This window comes from Mastigoproctus giganteus, chromosome 5 (assembly GCF_048544385.1).
Source record: "Mastigoproctus giganteus isolate SK-2022 chromosome 5, ASM4854438v1, whole genome shotgun sequence".
NCBI lineage: Eukaryota > Metazoa > Arthropoda > Arachnida > Uropygi > Thelyphonidae > Mastigoproctus > Mastigoproctus giganteus.
In genome coordinates, this window is record NC_143579.1 from 45398058 (window position 1) to 45422590 (window position 24533).

At 36.3% G+C, this 24533-nt stretch overlaps 1 protein-coding gene across 2 annotated transcripts in view; it reads right to left on the reverse strand.

Moving 5' to 3' along the window:
* Positions 1-24533, reverse strand: part of LOC150085349 (uncharacterized) — an 83497-nt gene that overhangs the window by 6147 nt on the left and 52817 nt on the right. For both annotated transcript variants that reach the window (XM_090374007.1, XM_090374006.1), the window contains one exon: positions 5858-6554. In XM_090374007.1, the coding sequence (XP_090230133.1) occupies positions 5858-6554 (697 nt within the window). The remainder of the gene's footprint in view (positions 1-5857; positions 6555-24533) is intronic.

The window sequence follows — 24533 nt, forward strand, 5'->3', positions numbered from 1 at the left end:
GGTCTTTTTTTTTTTTTTTTTTTTTTTGTGAGATATTCTATCTAGATGGCTCATCAACCACTTCAGTTGATGAGAAATCATTTGAAACAGCCGTTTGAAAACTGAATTGTATTTCCTTGTTTTTTTGCAATTTTCGGATTTTGATTTCATTGAGATTAGCACAATTTATTTATAAAATGGGACAGTAGCCGGAGGAGGGCGTCAACAGAGGAGAACAGACGGGTTTCCCTAGATAGGGACATCTTGTAGGGGATGAGGGAGGTGGGAGCTGGACAACTGACACGTTACAGAAAAGAATGGAAGAGAAAGGTATGGGCTTAGGGCTCTTTTCCACAATGCCCGTGGTGGATTTCAATGCGCATAACACCAACAACATATTAAAGTAAAAAGAAGCAAATTTAGTTTTTCAGACAAAGTAAAATAGCTTCGTGCAATTTATAGTCTTGTTTCAATCCATCCATGAAACACGTCTACTGCCTTTAAAATTCGAAATTGCATGCCAACGCAATTTCAGATTTCAAATGCCAATGAAGAAGAGCCAAACCACTTTCACAGAACAATTTAAAACTTTAATGCATATAATTTTTAATTTTTTTGTGTGAATTTATCAGAAACAGACTCTCGCCGTAATTTTGACTTTTTCTCTGGAGTTTATTTTATGGATTTTATTTATTATTGTACATAGAAAATTTAACTTATATTACTTAGTTTTCTAAATCTACTTTCCTTTGTTTTTTTCTGATAATATCTTAAAGTGGATAGTAGTAAAACTAACAGTAGAAATTTTGTAATAATTTGAACTGATAATTTTTGAATTAAGCTTTATTTGTTTTGTTACATGAAATCAAAAATCAACAAACCCATCATCCTCTTTTTCAACATCTCTTGAATATTTGAAATGGTGTTTCAACTTTTATCCTAATTTTGCACATTCATTTGCATAATTACAGCAATTATTGATTTCACCTTAAACTGAAAATGAATGAAAATAAAATCTGATTTTTATTCGATAAAATTTGATTTATAAGATAAATTATTCGGTTGAAAAGAGTAGATGGCAGCAGCATCGCATCTTCTGGTTGAATATTTGTAACAAATAAAAAAAATATAAAAATTAACGAAAAATAATAAAAAATAATAAAAATTCTCCTACTTATTTATTAAATTATTTTAAATATAAAGAAAAAATCTAAAATATCCAAAAAATTCATTTATTATTAAAATATTAATGACTATTTATATATTGTATAAATTATATTAATATTTAAATCATTTTATACATAATTTTTCAATTTAATGTTCAAATAATACCGTAAAAATAATAATGCTCTTTAATAATACCGTAAAAGATGTTAGACCTTAAAGAACTGTTTATGTCCTCAACCAAAGGACTGTATTAAGATCTCTCGAAAGTTTAAAGTAGTGGAAACATCCTATTAGAAGTTTCTTTATCTACCTTCGAAAGAAAGAAAAATGTTTCCGAGTTATCCCTTCTAGAAACACGTGCACAAAGCTGTAGGTTATACCCTTCATTCACGTGCAGCAATCAGTGTTTAGTTGATGCAGAAAGAAACTAGATTATTACAATTTAAACGTTGGCTTTTACCCACTGGAACAAGGCAAGTCGGACTCTGTACGTCAACTTTATGTAACAGTTCGGCTCTTCAAACTGCGGTAAACTAGAACAGTGCCCCCCTCTGTGCCGGATGTTGCTACGGTCAACGCCCAACTAAATACGGAAGCGTCAGAGTGTGTGTAGAGGAATGTTGCTTTGCAGAGCCTATTTCAAGCTACTGGTGGAGCGAGACACAGATCACAAGACAACGGGCTACTCTGCCCCGAGGCTAAAGCAGGTCAGGTGCTCAGATATTCAAAGAGAGAGAGAGAGAGAGAGACCACTGTTTTTAAACATCCCTTCTAGATTAACACCAAGAGGAAGTACCTCCCTGTTTGAGACAGAAAGCACCTGATAACACCTTTCCTTCCCATTTCCTGGATACAGATACGATTTCTGTATTGCCAGAATGACTTAACGTATTGTGTTTTTAGGGGGGGGGGGTTGAGACATTAGTGTCGTTTCAGAAACAGCTGCTGTCCCTCAGAGACGATTTCAGTAATCAGCGAGGTTACTGAAATCTCTAAGTCATTTGCGAGCCCCAAAGAGGTTCAGAGTAATCCAGCTCCTAGAATTTATTATGATATACCAGGAGGCTATGATAGATATATTTCCTCATCCGCGATCATTTTAATGTCTCCTACAGCTTTAGCCAATTTTTAATAATAATCGTAGTAGCCTATACTCCATCATAGTTTATGACAGTGGAGGAACTGGATGCCAGCCTCGGGGTTTTAATCGAGTAAAGTAAATATCGAAGTGGGTAAAAAGAATATTTTATTATTCTTTAAGTGTAGAATAGCAATTAGAGCTATTTTCACGGATCATCTACATAAGGAAAGGTAGAAAAATTGAGGCTCAGGTCATGGTAATGCTCTGTCAGAGGGCTAGTCACGAGCCAGCAAAGACATTGATACTGCCCTGTTTACTGGATATGTGCATATTATTAATGCGCATAGGTCAACAGGTATCCTTCCTTGTCATGTTCGGGTTAACCACTGCTAAATTTTTATTTTATTTATTTGTTGTATTTTTTTTTTCCGTTGAGGCTAGCTCATTGTTTTTCCACGCCGTATGGCTATAAAAAGCATAAAAAATATTAAACTTAGTGACCTAAAGAAGTTGGCTATCTTAAAGAAATCGAAAAGGTGCTTAAAAGAAGGCTCAATTCCAAAAAAAAAAAAAAAGGTAAAGAACAGCTTGTTTAAACTATTAAAGAAACTTATGTCTGCAAGATGGGTGCTGAGTAGCATTTGATCTCCAGTAGAAGTAATGAACTCATGGGAAGAAAAAGTCCTCATTTCTAAGTTGGTTATTGAGATCGAATTTGCTTTTGTTTTCCATCAACATTGGCAACATCGTTTGAAAGTCTGCCGATATCCTTGTTTGTTTGTTTGTTTGTTGTAGGATTTTAGGCGCATCAGTGACTAAGGCCATATTGCGCCTTATATACTGCCTGTGAATTCCGTATGTTCTTTGGTTGGTTTTTTGTTTGCTGGACGAAAAAGCCAAGTTTCCGGGAGAAAAAAACCAAGCTATCTTCGCCTAGAAACTGACTCGGGCACGTTGTGAAAAAGGCCCCTAAAAACTCCTCACGTCATCGACGGTATTCGAACTTAGGTCTTTTCACCAGATTTGGGGAGGACGGTGAAAACCAACTGTGCTACCCACGAGGTAGCACAGTTGGTGCTATAACATTAAAGCCAATATCTTCATCTTGGCACTAAACAGGTTAGATACATCATGTATCTAACAATTCACGTTGGGGAAATGGACCATAATCTGCCACGCTGGTCCAGTGAGGATTAGAAGATCGACCGTATTTAGCAATCAGGGGTTTGAATCCTGGTCTACCTAAAGAGCACGTGCTACTGCACTCCCACTTCTGACCACTCGGCTCCGGAGGCCTTTCATGTACCATCTGCAACCGGAAATGTTGAAATTTCAAAGCTCCAGCATCCAAGATCATTATTGATCACATTAGATCAATAATGACCGAATATAGGGTCACTTCTTATTAGGATGGTCAGCGACCAGAACTTAATATGAATAAATATTTTATTTTTCTGCTATTTAAAAGCTTACTGCGTCTTCAAAGCTAAAATAAACTTGCTGTGATTTCCATCACAATTTTTCTCTGCTTATTGCTAAAATAATAACCAGGAACTCAAGATTTTTGCCTACAGAAGGGCAATAATTCTTGAGGTACAGTATTTACTGATTTGTTCGTATTTCGCTGGTAGTGTCTATTGAACTAGAGGGTGTTAGCGAACAAATATTGCTAAATTTTGTATCTCAGTCATAAAATATAGTTAATGTAACGCTTATAATTTTTGCTATATTCAGTTTCTTGTCGAAGCGGCCATAGCCGAGGGCTTAAGTACAGAGTTAGTCGCGAGTTTCAATGCACATGGTACCACAAATATATTCCTGAACTAACCAATTTTAAATCGATTATAAACAGAATTTAAAAAATAATAATAATTTATTTTATTGATATCTCAATGCCACTCCTAAAATCATGTGAAAATACCCTCCTAATGTGTAATTCAGGAGTGGTGAAAGCTTGACTCGCTGGAAGGGACTGTTGCCTTTGAATCTTCTAGTGTCGCTCTCAGAGAAAGCCGAGTCGTTTTTTTTTTTTTTTTTTTTTTTGTAATCAGCGCTTCTTCGATTTTTGTTATCGCTTTTTTGCCTTATGGCAGTTTACGCACGTGCAAATGGAAGGGAAGTAATTACGTATTATCCTGATTCCTTCTTGAAGTCCCACTCACGTTGAATTCGCGTTGAGTGTCCAGTTACTGCTGTTGCTTCGTGAAAGAAAGTACCGTATCTGTATGCCTACCAACTTGACTGTTTTACAGTCATGCATTAACCCTTTTTCTAATTCTTGATTTTAATATTTTGTTTATTTGTTTTTAATAGTTTGTATGGATTTCTGGAAACATTGACAGTTTAATTTTTGACTCTTTCTTGAAGAAATAGTGAACAGTCAAAAAGCATTTTAGTGTAAGAAATGTAAGAAGCCAATTCAAAAATCAAAACTGAGATTTAAAGCATTAAATTAAAAATCAAAATTAAAAATCTTAATTATCTAAATAAAGAAAATTTAATTTTACCTGATTGTTTTCAAATTAAATTGCGAAAAGGTCACATAGCCTTGACTTATCACCAAACTAATGAGTTAGTTTCCCACGACTTGTTTAAGATAACCATGGGAAAAGAATCCGCGATGTCAATTAGGAGAGAAATGAAGTGGTGTGTATTGAAGTATGGAAGAATGGTTACATCAAGGAATAGGCACCACAGGAGAGCTGAGGGAAATAAATCCCCAAGAAAATTCTATAATGTTACTGTTAATAGTTGTAAAAGCTACCAATGTGGAACGTACAAGTCCCCCTCCCCTCACAAAAAAAAGAAAGAAAAACATCTAGTGCTTTACTATACCAATCAATAGTTTCATAGAATTGATACTAAATTTGCCAAATTGATTACTGAGCATGCGTATAAACTGGTGCTGATAACAGGATTTAAAAATCAGGTGTATACGTATTTTTTGATATTTCTATGTTATGAGATAAGGAAATGCCTAATAAACTTTCTAAAATATCTTTTATAAAAGATTATCTGAAATTATATATAAATATACTAATACTACTAATCCAAACAAGTAATAATAACTTAAAATAACCTAATTCCTTGTGATCCTGTGAGTGCCTGTCTCAGTAAGCCGAAAATAGCCAATCTGTAGGAAGTAAGAGAGTTTATCTGTGACTATATAAGCCTGAGAAATTATGAAAATTGTTTCCAAAAATATGGAAACAGTTAATCAAGAAAATAAAGGAATTATATTTACCTTTTGTTTACTGCCTTCAGGTTTTTCAAAAGCATTTAGATGCTTTTTTCAATAGAGATTTCGGTGATTATGAACACAAAAAAAAGAAGCCATTATTACCTTTTACAGAAGGAAAGCGTTAAGTAGCCTTAAAATGTATGTGTCTGTTCACTGGCAAGTGAAGTAAAGCAGTATTATTACTATTATATAATAATTTTATATAATAAGCATTTATTTTTAAAATCACTGTGCTGCCCACGAAGGCACCACATGTTATACAATAAATATTATATAACAAATTAATCGTTATTGTGTATAATTATGAATTATGCTAATTTATGATCCCCAAAAATACAACTTAAAGCAAGTTAAAAATATGGTCATTGATCAACATGCAAGTAACTTACCTCAGCATATTCGGCACAACTGTCAATAGACGTAACAAATCTGACAACGTTGTCAACAGTCCATTGGGCAATGTCACCGGCTTCTGATTTAGCAGAACAAGAGTGATCAAGGCACAAAGACACACATCCCCCTCTTGGTTTTGGGGAAACTTTAGAGAGATCACTTTTACAACTGTGTACGTCTGTAAATCCCAGCCAAGCCCTCTTGGATGTTACTTTTGGATTCAAACTGATGTCCGGACTAGTCCTTGATTCTCCTTCCACTTTCACAGACCCCAAGGCTTCCCTCAAGTCCAGAATCCCAGGAGATTGTACTTTAGGGTTAATTGAAGACGAGGGGCTCTCTGTCCTTAACCGTTTATTTGCACTGAGCGATAAGTCCAATGGATCGGTGTAATTCTCTCCTTCACCGGAGCGTTTGGTGGCTCCCCTCAAATAGTTTTCCAGCTGAGAAGCACTTTGGGCACTAGCAGTTCGAACGAGATTCAACAGTGTTTGAGATGAGGGGAATTCTGTTGTGTTGTAAGTTTGTAAAGTCCTTTGGTCCCCCAGTACAGGAGGAGAGCTGTGGTTTTCTGTTTTTCTTAGACTGGAGTCCAAATCGAAGCTTCGACTAAGTAGAGGCGGGGTCGTTGTCTTGAAAGGAAATGGACCATCCAAAGCCCTAATCAATCCATTAGTTGGACACAACGGGAAACTGTATTTAAAAAAAATAAATAAAAAAAAATTGATTATAGTTCACAATCAATGGAAGATAAACTGTGCACAAATTATTTTAAATAAATAAGTAAATATTATTACAGAAGAGTCTCGATAATTCGAATTAAACGGGACGCCATCTCCGATTGCTCAAAACCGTGGTTATAAGGAATGATAAAATAAAAAAGTATTTGCAATTAACAAAAACTTTAATCTAAGAAAGGAAGATACTAAAATTACGTAATTAATTAATAAACATACCCAAAAAAAAACATGCTTGCTCACTCGTACTTTGGCTCTATTGTAAATTATGCAGGGAATGTTAACTTCTCTTAAGTTAAGCCTCCAACGAAAATTCCGAAAAAGGATCGTAATGTAAGGCACACAGTGAATTGTATTCATTACTAATAAAATAAGTTTAATTTACATATTTTTATTTTGATACCTAAGCTATTGCACGTATAGCTTCACAATGGCCTAAATAATCACAGCAGAAAAAACTTCATCTTTATCACGAGTTGCCTTGACATCGCACTTTTAAATAGCAACTGGTATCTCGAAACCTCTTGCTGTCTGAGGAGGGACTAACAAGTCCAGAAACAGACTGTCACAGCAGTGTCTCATCTTTGAAAGAGCACACACTCTTAGAGTATACCGGAGTTCAAGCCTCTGACTGCTGCCGCCTCCGTAGCCAGGTGGGAAGGAGCAGTAGTGTGTAGCACACTCTTCTTGATTAGACCGGGGCTCGAGCCCGTCACCACCAAATACGGAGGATGCGGAAAGGTCAGGGAATGACCACCGCATATCCCGGAGCAATATGGCCTTAGTTGCTCATGCTCCTAAAAACCAAATAACTAACAAACAAATAACAAGCCTCTGACTGCTAAATATGGTCGAGTGCAGAATAGTCAACCTGCACTGAACCAGCATGGCAGATTATCCGTTTCCTTCAACATGAATGGTTGAAGCGGTTTCCATCCTGCAGCCGATTGATAATGGCTCCAGTTTACCCTTTTTTTACTATAATTCATTTTATTCGACTCATTTTTTATCATATACCTTTCCAATTCCATATTCCAGAGATTGGAATGATTCAAATCACATTTTGGAATGATGGCCTCGTCCGCGAATGGCTGCAGAGTTAGTAGTAGTAGTAGTAGTAGTAGTAGTGGTATGTGATGCAAGAAAGCAAGTGTATGAGCTTATGCAGCATCAGCCCAAAAAAAAAAAAAAAAAAAAAAAAATCACACCATTCCCTCCAAATGCCTGTTCAGTTCCTCCTTAAATTTATCCAACCTATCAACTTCCACAACGACAGATGGAAGTTTGTTCCAGCAATTAACCACCCGCTGACTAAAGGCAAATTTCCGCACATCAATTCTACATCTGTCTTTTCTTAATTTGAATTTATGCCCCCTTAGGTTCGTAATCTGAACAACAAGTGGAAGGATCCCATCAGAATTCAGCGTGCTCAACCAATTCAAGGCCTTATACACCTCAATCAGATCACCGCGCAGGTGCCTAGTCTCCAGTCACTGCAATTTGCAGAACTTAAGCCTCTCTTGGTAAGAGGATCCCTTCATTCCCCTCACCAATCTTGTTGCCCTGCTCTGTACACGCTCAAGCAAACCTACATCCTTCCTAAAATGAGGCCTCCAGACCTGTACGCAGTACTCAAGGCGTGGCCTGATCATTGCCTTATACAGAGGGACAATCACCTCCTTTTCCCTGCTAGCAAAATTCCTATATATCATTGACAAAACCCCATGACCTGCCCTGGCAGCCTGTCTGCATTGCTCAGAAAACTTCATATCTGACTGCACAATTACTCCCAGGTCTTTTTCATTTTCTACCACCTTAAGTGTAGTACCACACAGTTGGTACGTTTCTCTGGGGTTACCCATATGCAGTACTTTGCATTTGACAAGGTTAAACTTCAGTTGCCACTTCTTAGCCCATCTGCCCAAATTATTTAGATCCTGTTGCAGTAGCACACTGCCATTACTGTCATTAACAACCCTACCAACCTTTGTATCATCTGCAAACTTCGACACTAAGCCTGATATACCTTCATCAATATCATTGATAAATATACAAAACAACAGCGAACCCTGTGGGACTCCACTAATAACATTAGTCCACGAAGAGCAGCACCCATTGATTACCACCCTCTGTCTTCTCCCACTCAACCATCCTTTTATCCATTGTAGCAACTTACCCTTAATACCATTCTGCTCCTCTTTGTAAAATAGTCTTCCATGTGCAACAGTGTCAAAAGCTTTCCTGAAATCAAAATATATGATATCAAAATTATTTTTTACATCCAGTTCCTTTGTAACCACATCATAATAACCAATCAAATTTGTCAGACAAGACTTTCCCTTAACAAACCCATGCTGTGTCTTAATTATTGCTGCAGTCTTGTCTAGATGATCCTGCAATGCATCTTTAACCAGTGACTCCATTATTTTACCCGGAACAGAAGTTAAACTAACTGGTCTGTAATTACTCGTGTCACCCTTCGATCCCCCTTTGTGAGTTGTTGTCTGCTTCTGTTGTTATAGAAGTCTGTGTCGTGTGCCGGTTGGCCCACTCGTGTGCATGCTTTGCCCTTTGTGCTATTGTCAAGAAAAGTTAAATTATCGAGAAAGTCTTGATATTATGTTGTGATGGGTGATAGTACCACTAAACCAATTATGTCAATGGAGTTGGTTCTCCTTATTAAAGTTAAAATTGTTCAAGTTATCTTTGCTATTATTTTTCTGACGGGATGTCAGATAGGGTTCCTTCATGGGGCGACCTACCTCCTCGTGGTAGAGACGGAAACTCGAGGTGGGGAAGGAAACGCCGTCCCCACCGAGAAGCCAAAGGTTGTTTCTTCTATTTTCTTTGTTATGTGACACACTGTATTATACGGCCCCGGAATTAATTTTGCAATTTTGCGTAAATCACACTAATTTTTAAACAACTTTCGCATTGTTATATACAAACATTTAATGTAATATTTCATGGTGTATTTGAAAAATATATATTTAGAATGCTATATTTTATTCTTCATATATCTAAATTTCTCATAATATTTTATTATAAGTAAAAATATTTCAGTCTGGTTGAATCATTTTAAAGAAAATATTAAGTCTTGTTGAATCGTTTTAAAGAAAATTCCAAAATATGATATTTAAACTTTGATGGGATAATGGTATGATGAATTGATTTATATTTCATTTTTATATTCTATAGCTCAGTATATTATAATAGAATGTTGTAAAAGATAAAATACGTCAATTAAACTATTAATTATAATAGTGATATATTTTAATTAAATGTATTTTTTAATATTTTCACTTCGCACTAATTTTATCCCGATATGATTAAGGTTACTATCCCGATGACAATCTATAAAAAACTTTTCTGGGATTTGAATTCATCGGGTATATACGATCGTTATAAATTATAAAGTTATGAATTTTGATAAAATATTTTTATTCATAATTATAAATAGAAAGTTATGAATTTTGGTGTAAAGTCTTTTTTTGATAAATTCATAATTGAATTAGAAAGATGAATTTTGGTAGTCTTTTTTTGATGAATTCATAATTAGAAAGATGAAGATTTTATTAAAGATGAAGGCGCTGTTTCTTTGTACACACCAACCTTCTTACAGTATGTTAAGTAGACGTCCATTTTGAGACAGTTAAAAAAATTCTTACACGTACTGCCAATGGAATGACTCGACCTACATTTCGGTGTACATATTGATTCTCAAGAGCAGTCTTCATATCTATAAATAAATACAAATAAATTTTTCGTTTATTCGTTTATACTCCAGGACGACCTTGTATACATACATCACGTATCTCATTCAAATGTAAATAAAAATATATGCCAATCAAACCATCCAAATTTGATGTTCAAATTTGGATGGTTTTAAGCAAAACAGTGTGGCTGTACGTATTTTAGATTCTGCACAGATACCATCTAGATAATATTTCATAAGTTCATTGGCACAGAGAACAGTTTGAGTGATTTTATGAGGGGAAAGGACAACAGAATGAGAGTGGCCAATCACAGATGGAATGGAGGTTCCTGAATTTTCCCCAAGATGTGAAATCCAGCAGATGATCGATATTTAGCCCTGGTTACAATGACGTGGGGAGATAACAGCACAGAAATTCTCTTCCACGTTTCAAATACGTGTCATAGAAGATCAACTTTCAACTGATGTCATGAATATACCAGTGTACCCGAAAGCAATAGAATTCTGTCGAAATTCTGATATTCAATATATCCTGACCTAGTGAGAGAGAGAAATGGGGGAACCCAACTCCATAAACATCAGTTCACTGTGAGTGTTCCGAATTTCACACGTGTGCGCTCAATTAACATGCACACCCTCCTCAGTATAATGTTTATTTTCAGGTGTGTGTAGGCATAAATTATGACCTTGTGGGTAGCACAGTTGGCAGAATCGCCGTCTTCTCCATGGTACCGGGTGGAAAAGACCAGATTTCGAGTCCTGTCAATGACGTGAAGAATTTTTATGGGCCTTTTTCATAACGTGGCTTAGTTAGTCGGTTCAGGAGAGGATAGTATGATTTTTTCTCCCTGAAATTTTGGTTCTCGGGTGTCCAGAAAACAGAAAATCAACCACAGAACACACGCAATTTACAGTAGCATACACGGAGAAATATGGCCCTATTCGCTGATGCTCATAAAAAAAACCTTACTACAAGCTAAATTATATTTTTCGACAAAGACTGCTTCATCTGTAACTCATGCCCTTGAAAAAGAGGAGAAATATTCTCGATCTGAAATCATTCCACAGATTTTCCACTGGAATTATCTCTACTTCACGGTTGCTTGAAAAAATTCATGCTTCACGTCCCAACCGTAACTGCTCGATAAAAGAAAATATTTCACATTGAACAGGCAAATTTGGATATCACAAGGCAAACCTTTCTCAAGGTTTGCAAATCACCTAGATCTGGATATATATAAACTGATTAAGTATTGTAAATTAAGTAAATTAAATATTGTGTTCTTAAATAGAAATTATATACGAAATATATTACAGTAATCATGTTTATAAAGCTGAAACTTTTGAATATTTTAATCCCGAACTTTGATCATAACGCTGCCTTATCTTTCTTTCGTTTTATTAACTTTTTTCTCTTTTGTTTTTTGATTCCATGTAATTTCTTTTCTGTATTCAGGACTGAGAATGGATATAATTAAATTGCTTGTTGCTACTTATTGCCACTAGAGGCGCTACCATTTTGTTTATTATTGAGTGAAAACATGGCGTCTTTTAGGTCTCCTAAATTAAGTGAATATCTTCTGTGTAATTTGAATAGGAGTTTGTTATGAAATTACTTTATGATCGCATATTTAAATTATATTACTCTCCAATTACGCTATTTCCTTGATACGTATTTGGAATTTGAAGAAGTGATATACTTTTCTTGTAATGGGATGAATATTATTTAAAAACTCTTTTTCACGTGGTGGGATCTTTAATTATACAAAATTCATTCTGTAATTACTATGCGAGACAATAAAACTGTGGCTTGAAAATGAAAGTTCTCCCTATTTGACAAATGGAGGTTGAAGTTTGATTACTGTACATAGACAATGAATTTATCTCCATCAGCCGAATGTCTGTTATATCATTTTCCTGTTTATATGAAGAAGTTCGTGATGAGATTGTTATTATCATTCATTAAATAATGAAAAATTGCATTCGGTATCCCTCCCCATTGAATCTGTTATAACACAATAAGAATTTTAAGTTTAATATGATTCTTTTTCAGTTTCTGTGCGGGCTACTTCGAATCACAGTATTCAGGCTAATTGGAGGGAAAGAGGTAGCGTGGAGATTTTTGAAACACGGATACTGCAAATATCACCTAATTTACAGTAGCCACAGGTGCGATTATAGTTCACAATCAAAAATTGAGGCCAATGAAACCGTGTGAGTATATCCCAATTGAAGATAGACATTCTCATTTATTATCACACAATGATCACAAGTTCTTTCATTTTGTTTTTGAATGATTAAAGTATCGCTTAACTTTCTAATGGAGAAATTTGAATTACTTAATAAATAACATAATAAGGCGCACTAAACATGCATAATGTAGGAGCACATTTGTGTTCTACAACTAAAAATATGGAAAAATCTTCTTATATTTTGTCCCAAAAGTCTTCATTTCCAATATATTAAACTTTAATCACAAATTATGAAATATGAAAAGAAACTGAAAGAAACCTCAAAAAGAAAACATCTGTTCAAATTCACCGCCATTTTTCCAATTCAGCATTCAGAGCAAACACTCCACAATTCCCCGGCATGTCTTGTCGTTTCAGAACTCTTGTTAATGGTATCTTTGTGGGTAGCCCAGTGATTATAACCACCGCCCTACCCACATCGCATGGAAAAGGCCCGGGTTCGAGTCCCATCAATGACGGGAACTTCTATGGGCTTTTTTCACTCCGCGACTTAATTAGTCGGTCTCAAGCGAAGGTAGTAAGATTCCCCCCCCTCTCTCTGGAAATTGTTTTCAGTCCAGCAAACCGACCAGAGAACATACGCTATTTACAGACAATACACATTGGTGGATGAGATAATTCTCAGGTGGTCCTAATATGACAGTTTTTTATTCTTAATGATTTCACGAATTTTCAAAATGCAATTTCGGTTTGTATAGTAATACGCGTAGAACAAATTATGGATTTTATGCGACCCTACACGATGTAATCTAAGGGTGAGAGGTGGGATCATCGTGGTAACTTCTGTACAGGGCCTTTCCGACCAATCCATCGGTTATTGTACTCCTTGTTTAAAATGTCGTATCACAGGAAAAGTAGGCTCGTGCACAGTCATGAATAAACCACATCCTATGAAAACATACTCCCTGACCAACTGTTTCTCAGGAAACGTAGGCATGCCATTCCCGAAAGCTTTACTGCTAGAAAGTAAAGACCAACAAAATTGTGCCCATGAGCACCACACTAAACATTAAAGGAAAATTGATGTTGATAATGAATACTAACAATGGTTCATGGGTTTCTTCAGCTATGAGTACGGGTATATCGAAAGCTGAGAGTTCCATTTCTTGTAAAACTTGCTTCACCTCTAACAAGGATATGGCTGAGAAATTGAGGATCACGTGTACATCGCAAAATGAGCCTATGACAAAAGTTGCTTCGTTTATTCATATTTTGTGGTAAAAAATTCCTCTACAGGCGTAATGTGAGATACAATTGCTCTTCGTAGAATGTTCTCCATACGCCTGCAGATGAAACATTTGCACATCCTGACCACCATTCGGTACCTGTGATAGGAAACACGTCTATAGCACGAAGTATTTGCTTTTTAACATATTCAGTTCAGCGTACCCCTTTCGGTACTCTTCGAGTTGGAATGTTTTGGCGCATCTGCTAACAGCAGCTACAGAATTCTCATGAACCATGAACCCTACCGTAAATTAAAATCATATCAATTAACTTGGGGAAACTAAACAGCTTTGTAACGTCTCCAATAATATCAATTTAGCAAATGCCCTACTATAATCCAAGAGACTATAATCGTCGTGAAACCTGAAACTCAGTAAATAGACAGCTGAACACGGCTTTGCCACACTGGGTACTCAATATGATTCATGTCAGTGCTGGTACTATTTAAAGTCAAACACAGTCAAACTTTTATGACATAAATCCGAACATAAAAGTGTTTTGCTATTTTACAGTTTTGTAATTTAATTAATGCTTAATATCTCGGAAATAAAAACTTTTGAGACATACATTTAAGGGAACTTTTTTTTTCTTATGTTTAATTGTAGAATATGTTCCTAAATTTGTTTTGCGTTGTAATCAGGGTGTGTAATCAACTTATATATTCATGGTGTTTCGAAACACCCCAAATATATAACTCTTTCGCTGAAACCAATAATCTGTCTGTCTATCGGTGTGTGTTTGTGTGTGTGTGTGATTTATCTGATCAAGACACGCCGCATGCTCCTTTGAAATATTAAATGAGTTTGTGAGTTTGTGTGGTGATCACGTGAACTCAAAATAGCACAGCAGAGCTTTGTGGCCAGCCATGTTCGGTTAGCTTCCTCATCAGTCGACCTCAACAGCCGCGTACAATGCAATATTTCAAGGCATCCACGTAAGTATGGCTTGGTTTTGTAATGTTTATATTCCCCAAAGCCGGGGAAGGGCAAACACACAATGATGGATGACCAGGTGATACTACACTTTGGGTCACATGAGCACTGCTGCGCCCAGTTCGCCGCAGCACGTCATAGGAAGTGATTCGGTCTTATCGCCCAGCGATGTGCCAGCACTGATGAACGGAGTTCAGGTAATAACAGGCTGGGTGGCGGTGAAGCGACGGTGACCAACGCCCATCGGAACGCTTCAGACCACCACATAGAGATGCTGAGAGCTCTTCCCTTTGTTCATCTCCAGTGACGAACTGGCTCCATCTATCTTGATTCACACCCTGACGGGAAACCGTACGGCACAACGCCTGAGGCATTAATGACTGCCATTAGCTCTCTCGGAACTGCAGCCACGTGCTTGGACTCTAACCTCCTGGCTACTGTTAAAATAAGACTCGAGATCTGGAGACTTCGAACACTTTTTTTTTTCTATTTCTGAAAGAACAGGTTGTAGTAAAGAGGGCCCACAAAAGGGGCCTCCTCATCAAATAACCTGAGTACCAAGTAGTCAACAGTGGAGTTAGCCTTAGGGAAATACTCATTTAATATTTTTTCAAAGGCTAAAGCATTTCGAATTTTAAATACAACGGTGTTGACCTGTTTTTTATCACTTATTAATAACGCATATAATGCACACAAATATTCATTTATGTACATTATTATTTTAGACTTTTTAGCACCAGATTTTATTTATTTCGTAGTTGACTTCGAACCAAAATATCTAACCAACCAAACAAAAGAAAATAAACGAACTTTTCAATCAACCTACATAAAAATTCAAAGAGTTGCCAAAGATACAATTCTAATTCTAAAAAACATCCAGAAAGTGATTTTCGATACCGAACATTAATATGACAATTTATTTATGATACTATGGTATTATAAAATTAACTTTATAATCAGTCTACAGCATTATACTTTACTAAAACAGTTCTTAAATTTGTTTGTCCACGATGTTTCTCTCAAAGTTTTGTATTTACAAACACAAAGGTCTTAACAGCGAATTGAGTTTATGATGACACAAACAGATTAATTTTTAACTGAGAATTTATACTTCGAGACAGCATCGTGAGTCAACTATGAGTCTATGGAAGCATCCATTTCACCTACGAGTTCCAAATTCCCATTTTTAAAGCAGGCTTATTCAGAAAAGCTTTTAATTTTATCTCTCCAGAAATATGGTGCATCTCCTGGATTTTAATGAATCCGAATTTGAAGTCTGATTGAAGTTTGTGATTGAATTCAAATTTGAAGTCATATTGCAGAGTCATATTGCAGAAGTATTACAATAATCTTCATAAAAATACAGCAATATATTTAATGTCTCTCAATAGTTTGTTAGCCTACTGGACTTCCACCTCCCTTAATAACATTTCTCCATGGTACCAATATCTTTATGAAAACGTACATCGTGTGCATCATTAATTCGTCCAAGGTTAACTGCTAAAAATCTAAATTAGAATGGTGGAAATGTATTTTTAAACACATATTGCAAAAGAAAGTTTGGTAGTAGCGGCCTTTGGTGATTCCAATTGGTGTCAAAATAAAATGATAATAATTTTCATTAGAACATTGCTTTTCCTCGGAATTTAAAAATGCGATGAAAGAGTTTTTATTAATTGTTATTCCACCGGAAACGCGGGTTTTTCTTCCAGTAAACCCAGCAGAGAACATACGCAATTTATGGACATACTTTTCTTAAGAGAAGTTCCATGTTCTCATAGGATTCTTTCCCGTGAACAGTATGACTGATTGGTATAGAAGAATGTGTTTCCCTTGTGAAGAAACACGCATCCCTTAGACTGAAATTCGAATAGTCGATGCCTGCATTCTTTTGGTTTTTGTTCTTTTCCAATGGCATTAAGCAGTCCATCAACGCCATACAATAGCAAGGTGAATCTTCCATAGAAAAATATGAAGAAAGCTCTTTTGATTGTTTGCGAAATGCAGATGTATTTTTATCTTTTTGTGGTAAATTCCATTCCTTTAGCCTATAAATCAAAAGCTCTGCAATGCCATAGACAGATTGGATGGATTCAGATCACTCACACACCCATTTAATTCATTTCGAGTTATTGAGATGAAGCTTGTTTGGATCTTGGCATCCGCATCTGATTTAGTGCTCATATGGACTGTTTCCATTGGGTCATCTGTGGTTTTCCTCTTCTAATGACCAGGTTTCTGGATGAACAGGAAGTTCGTCATTGTTAAGTTCTCTATATTTCTAAGGAAAACCAATTCCACTAACCAAAAATTGCCTTATGGCTCCAGATCCTATCAAGATGATCTTTGATTACTACCCAAACTACTGATTCCATTATTTTCCCTGGAACAGAGGTTAAACTTCGGTCTGCAGTTACCCACTACACCCTTCGAACCCATAGGGACTACTCCTAAATCTAAGAATGTTTTCATTATTATGGCCAACGGTTCCATAAGCTCTAAGTGTTTTTTTCTCAAAGGAAGCTGGAAGAGAAATTAGCTACAGCAGTTTCTCTTCCAGCTTCCTTTCAGTTATTATAGAATCATGTAACTCCCACCCAGTCCATATTAAATAGACCTCTTCTAACCCTATATCTAAAAAATTCTTTATGTGTGAACGTAGATGCAAAATATTTCGTACAGCGCTCGAATTTCTTCATAAAATGTTTTGTTTTGTGTTTCTCTGTGCGATATTTATTTTATATTTTATCTTATATTATTTTATATACAATAAAATAATTTAAAATATATAAAACTAAGATATATAGTCGTTTTATTTTCTGAATTAACTATACGAATTTAGAGCGTTAAAATTATAAAATTAAAAAAAGTCTATTTGGCCTTGGGAGTAATCCAGGGCAACTCGTTGGGAAAGCAAAGTTTGCTTTTGTCTGGACGATAATATTGTATTAATATTAATACCAGTCACGTGTCTTTTTGCTTGTACAGTGTGTGCGAGTGCATTCAGGGAAAATTTGCATATTGAATGGGCAAAAACCCAAAATAACTAATGGGAAAAATCTGCTCCCTCCACTAGAAATCAGCTAAATGCAGCCCCGACTGAAAAGCCCTGGAGAGTTCCTCCGCTCACAGACAGGAATCAAACTCAGACCTCACTGAAGGAGTGGTAGGCTGCGATGTATCGTGCCAACTTATCTGTCATGGAGAATTATATTAATCGTCCCAAACTCATATAACTGGATGAAAGTTCCTGCGTCAATATTGTTTACAAGCACAGCAATCTAATACAAAAGATGTACAAGTTGTTTGCTTTTGAGGGAATGTCTTAGCCTAATTCTAAGGATCCAGAGAATGAGAAACTCTTTCCAGCTGTTCATCACTAATTATCAAAGAATCGGCAATGTTCAACCATCTGCAATAGCAAGAGAATTGCATGGTCTTCTATTAATCTTACCTCCATGCCATTAATTATATACCATAAACATTGCAGTTTACTACAATTAAATATCACATTAAAGTATCGCATTAAATTTGTTGGAGAATTACAACGATATTTATGACTCTCACTTGAAACCCAGCCAGAAGCATTCAGGAATGTGTGGGAAAAAACTAAATAATCTGAGACGCAGCAGTCCTGTGGATTCATATTCCCAGTGTATTCCATACACAGTTGCTATCCGCTATGCATTGTAAAATTAAGAAGCCAATTGAGAAATACAGAGGGCGCCAACGAATTAAGGCAGTGAGTAAGTGTTTCAAAGCCCTAAGTCCTAGGGTTGACTGGCTGCTGCTCTGTAGGGCTATTGGTTTCTGCAGTAGAGCTGCGTAGAGCAACCATCCAATAAGGTTTCACATAAGACATCATCCGGGAGAGAAAATCCCTCGCCTGGCTTTAAAATATCAAAGAAAAACAGCTGCAACCAAACCCTCCATACTCTACAGGGCTATAGTCATATCTTTGGTTGGTTGTTGTAGGGTTTTAGGCGCATCTTAAGCTATATATAATATGTCTGTAAACTGCGTGTGTTCTGTGGTCCATTTGCTGTTTGCTGGACGAGAAACTCGAGTTTCCTAGAGATAAAACCATGCTAAGCTCCCGTGAGAAGACTAAGAGAAAAAGGCCCGTAAAAATTCTTCGGGCCATTGATGGGACTCGAACTCAAGTCTTTTTCACCCCGTGTGGAGAGTACGACGATTCTACCTGACGGCCTGCATGGGCCGTCAGATTACTCAAGGCCCTGAAGACAAGGAGGAAAATCATCCCGGTCAAGGCAATAACCTCCAAATTTAAGGGAGGATAGAGGGTCAAACCTTTCCGTAATGGCAACGGTTTGATCATCCCTCTAGAAAAGATGCTTAATAAGTTCTCTTCCTAATGGGACATCTTTTCTGGGGTTACAGGTTGGAAAAGGAGATTTGGTATGATGTAAAGAACTTGTTTTGCTTCTCCCTAACCTCCAGTTAGATTTTTCATTACAGAGCGATTGAAATATCGCTTGTTACAGATGAAGTACTTGATGTGACGAATGAGGAATGAGTCAATCAAACCAAACATTGATGACTTTAATTATGTGTTTAAACGCAGTCTACTTCTTTAGTTCAACTTAGAGCTAAAGACCATAGGATATGCTCAGTTCCGGAATAAATGGTGCTCAGGTGATGTACTGGTCATCCCGTACGAAGGGCAGCCATTTGTTAAATTCCATTCTGCCATATGAATGTTGAGGCCGAAAGCCAGGACGAAGACCTTAATCCTAGTCATAAGAGTCCAAATGCAGGCAGCAACCCTCCGTAGAGGTCACTCAAAAAGCGTCAAGAGAGAGAGAGAGAGAGAGAGAGAGAGAGAGAGAAGTATACAAATCAGAACGTGACAAGTTGCAGCCAGCCCTGAGTACTTCTTTCAGGGAAGAAAGGTAGGGGTGATCTGGAAGGAAGGGGAGGTGAAGAGATCCTGGCGGGTTTGGTTCGGTGAACAGTGATGGAAGAGAATATGTAAAGAGCCTCGATGGAAAAGAGAGAGAGAGAGAGAGATATACACCTCGAGACAGTTCTCCAGTCAAACTGCTTCAAAGCAGTACCATTCATTAATTGCCTGATATCTGCTTTCTACATTTTCTTTATACTCAATTTTCTGAGAAGGTGAGTGTAATAAAATTGTTTTGCTTTGTATATATATGTAAAAATATTAAAATAAACAAGCACACTATCCTGGAAATAAGTTCCCAATATTAAGAATAAATGTTGTCGCAACCGACGAAAAGGTGAAATAAAATTTTATTAAAAATATAAAAGAAAATATATGGAAACCTATTAAAATATTATATACAGATAAGGAAAAATAAAAATATAGAGACTAAAAGCGATAAAAACACAAATTAATATTTACAGGGTCACATTATAAATATTCGGTATTTATACTTAAGAATTTTTAATATATTTCTTTAATTAATTATAAAAATTATTTAAATGTGATTTTATAGAATTTAACCGAATATATATATTCGGTTAAAGAACTCGCACAGAAATATTTTCCTACGTTTGATTCATCATAAGGAATCATATAATATAATACGATTCCTTATGATATTATATGATAATCAAAATAATATAAAACACCCATTAAATTAGGTACTTTTGTTATGAATTAAAAAATAACAATTAAATTTTATATATAAGTATTAGCATGCCGGGTAATTCTTATTTTTATCACATTTAAATAATTTTTATAATTAATTAAAGAAATATATTAAAAATTCTTAAGTATAAATACCGAATATTTATAATGTGACCCTATGATGGCCATATTATAAATATAGATATCATGATCGATTGACTTTTTTTCTTTTTGGCTAACACAGAGATTCACTTTTTTTTCTTTTTGGCTAACACAGAGATTCACTTTCTTTTTCTTTTTGGCTAACACAGAGATTCACTTTCTTTTTCTTTTTGGCTAATACAGAGATTCACTTTCTTTTTCTTTTTGGCTAATACAGAGATTCACTTTTTTTCTTTTTGGCTAACACAGAGATTCACTTTTTTTTTCTTTTTTGGCTAATACAGAGATTGACTTTTTTTCTTTTTGGCTAATACAATAAATTTCATCAAAATGAAATACTGTATATTATTCATGATCATAATAGATTTTTTAAACGTAATTTAGCTACATATTAATATATTTTTAAAATTTTTCTGGAATAAAGGTAGATATTTAATATTTTAACGTTAATCTTTATAATTAATGTTAATCTTTTTAACTAATGATGAAATAATCTTTCAACGTTAGTTACTGGAAACAAGAGAAATAATTTTAAAAAATCATTACATTATTCAAAAATGTACTTCGTTTTAATAATAAACAGCCCTTATGAGTAGCACAGTTGGAAGAAATACCGTCTTGCCCATACTAGGTACAAAAGACCCGAGTTCGAGTCCCGTCGATGACCTGAGGAATTTTTATCTGCCTTTTTCACAACGTGACTAAGTTAGTCAGTCTCAGGCGAGGTAGCGTGGTTTTTTCTCCCGGAAACTCGAGTTTTTCTCCAGCGAACAGAAAATTTACACATAGCAACATGACCTTAATCGCCTACGGTCCTAAAACCCAAGAACAACGTCTATTTTCTTCTCAATATTTGCTCATTGCTGAAATTTGTACAGACATAGCATACATAGCGCAGAATGGTCTTAGATGTTAATATATGTTGTCGTTGTCATTTAATTCAAATCAACTAAGTTCACTGGCAATTTAATGTTGATTCTCTTTTCTTTCACGGCCCAAAAGGTGCAAAATATTGCTTCAATAGTTGGTTAGTTGGTTGTTGCAAGGTTTTAAGCGCATAAGCAACTTAGGCCATATTGAGCCGTATCAGCGACTTAGACCATACTGCTCCATTAATTCTGCAATTACGTGTTCTGTGGTCTATTTGCTGGATGAAAAATCCGAGTTTTGGTGAGGGAAAACCATGCACTTTTTGAAAAAGGTCCATAAAAATTCATTGCTTTATTGACCCGGTGTGGGAAGAGTTGTGATTGTATCAGCTGTATTACCAGCGAGGGCAATGAACGTATATAATAACGTAAGTCATATTGTACCATTTCCTTCGCTGGTAACACAGCAGATATAATTACCACTCTTCCCACACCGGATGTAAAAGACCCGGGTTCAAATTCTGTCAATAACGCGAGGAATTTTTATGGGCCCTTTTCACAACTTGCTGAGGACGATAGAGTGGTTTTCCCTTCCCGAAAACTCGGGGTTTTCATCCAGAAAATAGACCACAGAACACGCAATATAGTCTAAGTCGCTGATGCACCTAAAACCCTACAACAATATCTCTTCATTGCCGCCAGATGTCGCACAAAACATTTGTAAAACCTCTTTAACATTTATCTCTAAAAAAAAAAGGTTTTGTTGGACAGTGTCTATTAAAAGAAAAGAAAAAAAGGGTAAAAAAAACCAGGTTCTTTCTCTTGGCACAGAGCATTATTTACAAAATCTAAATCAGTTCAGAAATTCTTAATTTCCCAATTAAGAAAACGTCAGATCTGTCACTCAATCACTGCTAAGGAATGCCCAGAGTGATGACTTGGGCAATATTTATGACTGTCACCTTTGTGTGATGAATAAGTTGTTGAGCAATAAGGCCTTTGGTCAGTAGACTACGAGCCTGACAGACGCTCATAAATAATAACCAAATAACAAAACTTAAGTTGAAAATTAAATGAGCTACTAGCAGAGCGATTATCATAATATGAAAGCACTTCCTTGTTCGTCCGTTTTCCTGTCTATCTCTCGCAGGCGATGGGGATTAATATCAGCGAATGTAATGATTAATCATACTCAACACTTTGGTTATCGATGAGATAATAAAATGCATAAACACATCACGATCCTAAACTCAGCTGTCAAGTGGCTGCGAATTTTTCTCGAAATTCAAACTGAGGATGGGTTAAAAGGTCGTCAAAGCTCGTTATTTGCTCTAATTTGAATGCATTAAGAGACCGATTCGGAGAGAGCCGAAACCGGATTGGGCAAGTGAAACGTGCCATTATATTTTAAAACAACCTAAAAGTCACCTGAGCACGCGAGTATACTTTGAAATTACCACACAGGATCTAATTGTTTAACGGATCATTGACCCCTTTCAGTAAATTTCTCGTTTCCCCTTTATCTTCTGAAATAAACATGAATCATGTCTTAATTTCTCGTTGCAGGAACATGAGTCCCATACAAACGCGACTTAATTCCTCTCAGCTGCCTCATCATGATACAAACCAATTGAATATTACGGTGCCTACTAAATCGTGGTTGTTGAACTAGCCAGCATCTACCAGTACTTCTAAACACGGTTCTCTTCGGCCTCTGTTTTGCAACCTTTATGAGCCCGGGGTACGCTAAATTTCACAAAGACTGTTTGGAGAAAAACTGCACACAGCGTCGGTATTGGTGGGGTGGCAACATTTTATGGATAAGTGTGAAAATAGAGATAAGAATTCTTAATAAGTGGACATAATATTATGTGACGTTATCAAATTTTCATAACTGGATGACATTTATCTTCTTTTTATTAAAGAATTTCTCAGCAGACCAGAGTGCCGCGAAAGTTGTTGAAGGGTTTTAGACACATCAGTAACTTAGATTATATTGAGCATATACTATCTGTAAATTGCGGTTCTGTGGTCGATTTGATGTTTGCTGGATGAAAAACAAGAGTTTGCGGGAGAAAAAACCATGCTATCTTTGCGTGAGATCGAAGAACTCGGCCACATTGTGAAAATGGTCCATCAAAGTTCCTCGCGTCATTAACAGAATTCGACTCCAGGTCTTTTTCACCCTCCACCCGGATTGGAAGGACGATGGAAACCTTTTGTAACCCATTACAACTGTCTCTACAGTTGTAAATAACACCAGGACCAATTGTCACAGGATACAACTATTTCCATAGTTGTAAATGACATTAGGGCTGATTGTAAGGGAATACAACTTCCTCCACAGTTATAACATTGCCATTTGCTGCTTTCTTAATTTGAGTAAAAACTTCGAGGATTTAGAAATACGAGGGTGGTTCAATAAAGAATCGTCCTCACCTACTTCCACATCGCAGAATCATGATATTTTGTGTGTAGCATCATACATATCTCTGTACTAAAGGTGTAAAATTTCACCCCTGTGCCTTAATTTGTTTTTCTCTTACAGAGCTGAATGTGTGACGAAGTAGCATCATGGACAAAGTTGAAGCCAGATCTGTAATCCGGTATCTGTTATTGAAGGGGAAATCTCCTAAAGAAATCCACAAGGAGATGACTGCTGTATATAAGGATGAAGCAATATTCTATGGTATTGTGAAGCACTGGCATAGACAGTTTAGGTGTGGCCGGACATCAGTAGAATCTGAACCCATTCCAGGTCGTCCCCATGCAGCCATTGATGACAGCATGATCAGAAAAGTGGAGTCATTAATCATGGAAGATCACTGGATATCCCAGGTACATGAATTGTCCCAGGAGGTGTGGGCTCTGTTGAAACAGTCCTTCATGACCAACGCCATTTACGGAAAATTGAGTGCAAGATGGATTCCCCGATTATTGACTGGTTTCCAGAAGGCTGATCGACAACAGAAATCACAAGAGTTGTTAGCCGTGTGCCAAAAAAATGAGGAAGACTTTTTTTCTCGTCTAATCAAGATGAAAGTTGGATACACCATTTCGACCCTGAAAGTAAAAAACAGTCTATGGAATAGCAACATCGTGGTTCTTCCCCCCCCCCCAAGAAGGCAAGGATCCAAGCGTCAGCAGGAAAGGACTTGCTGACA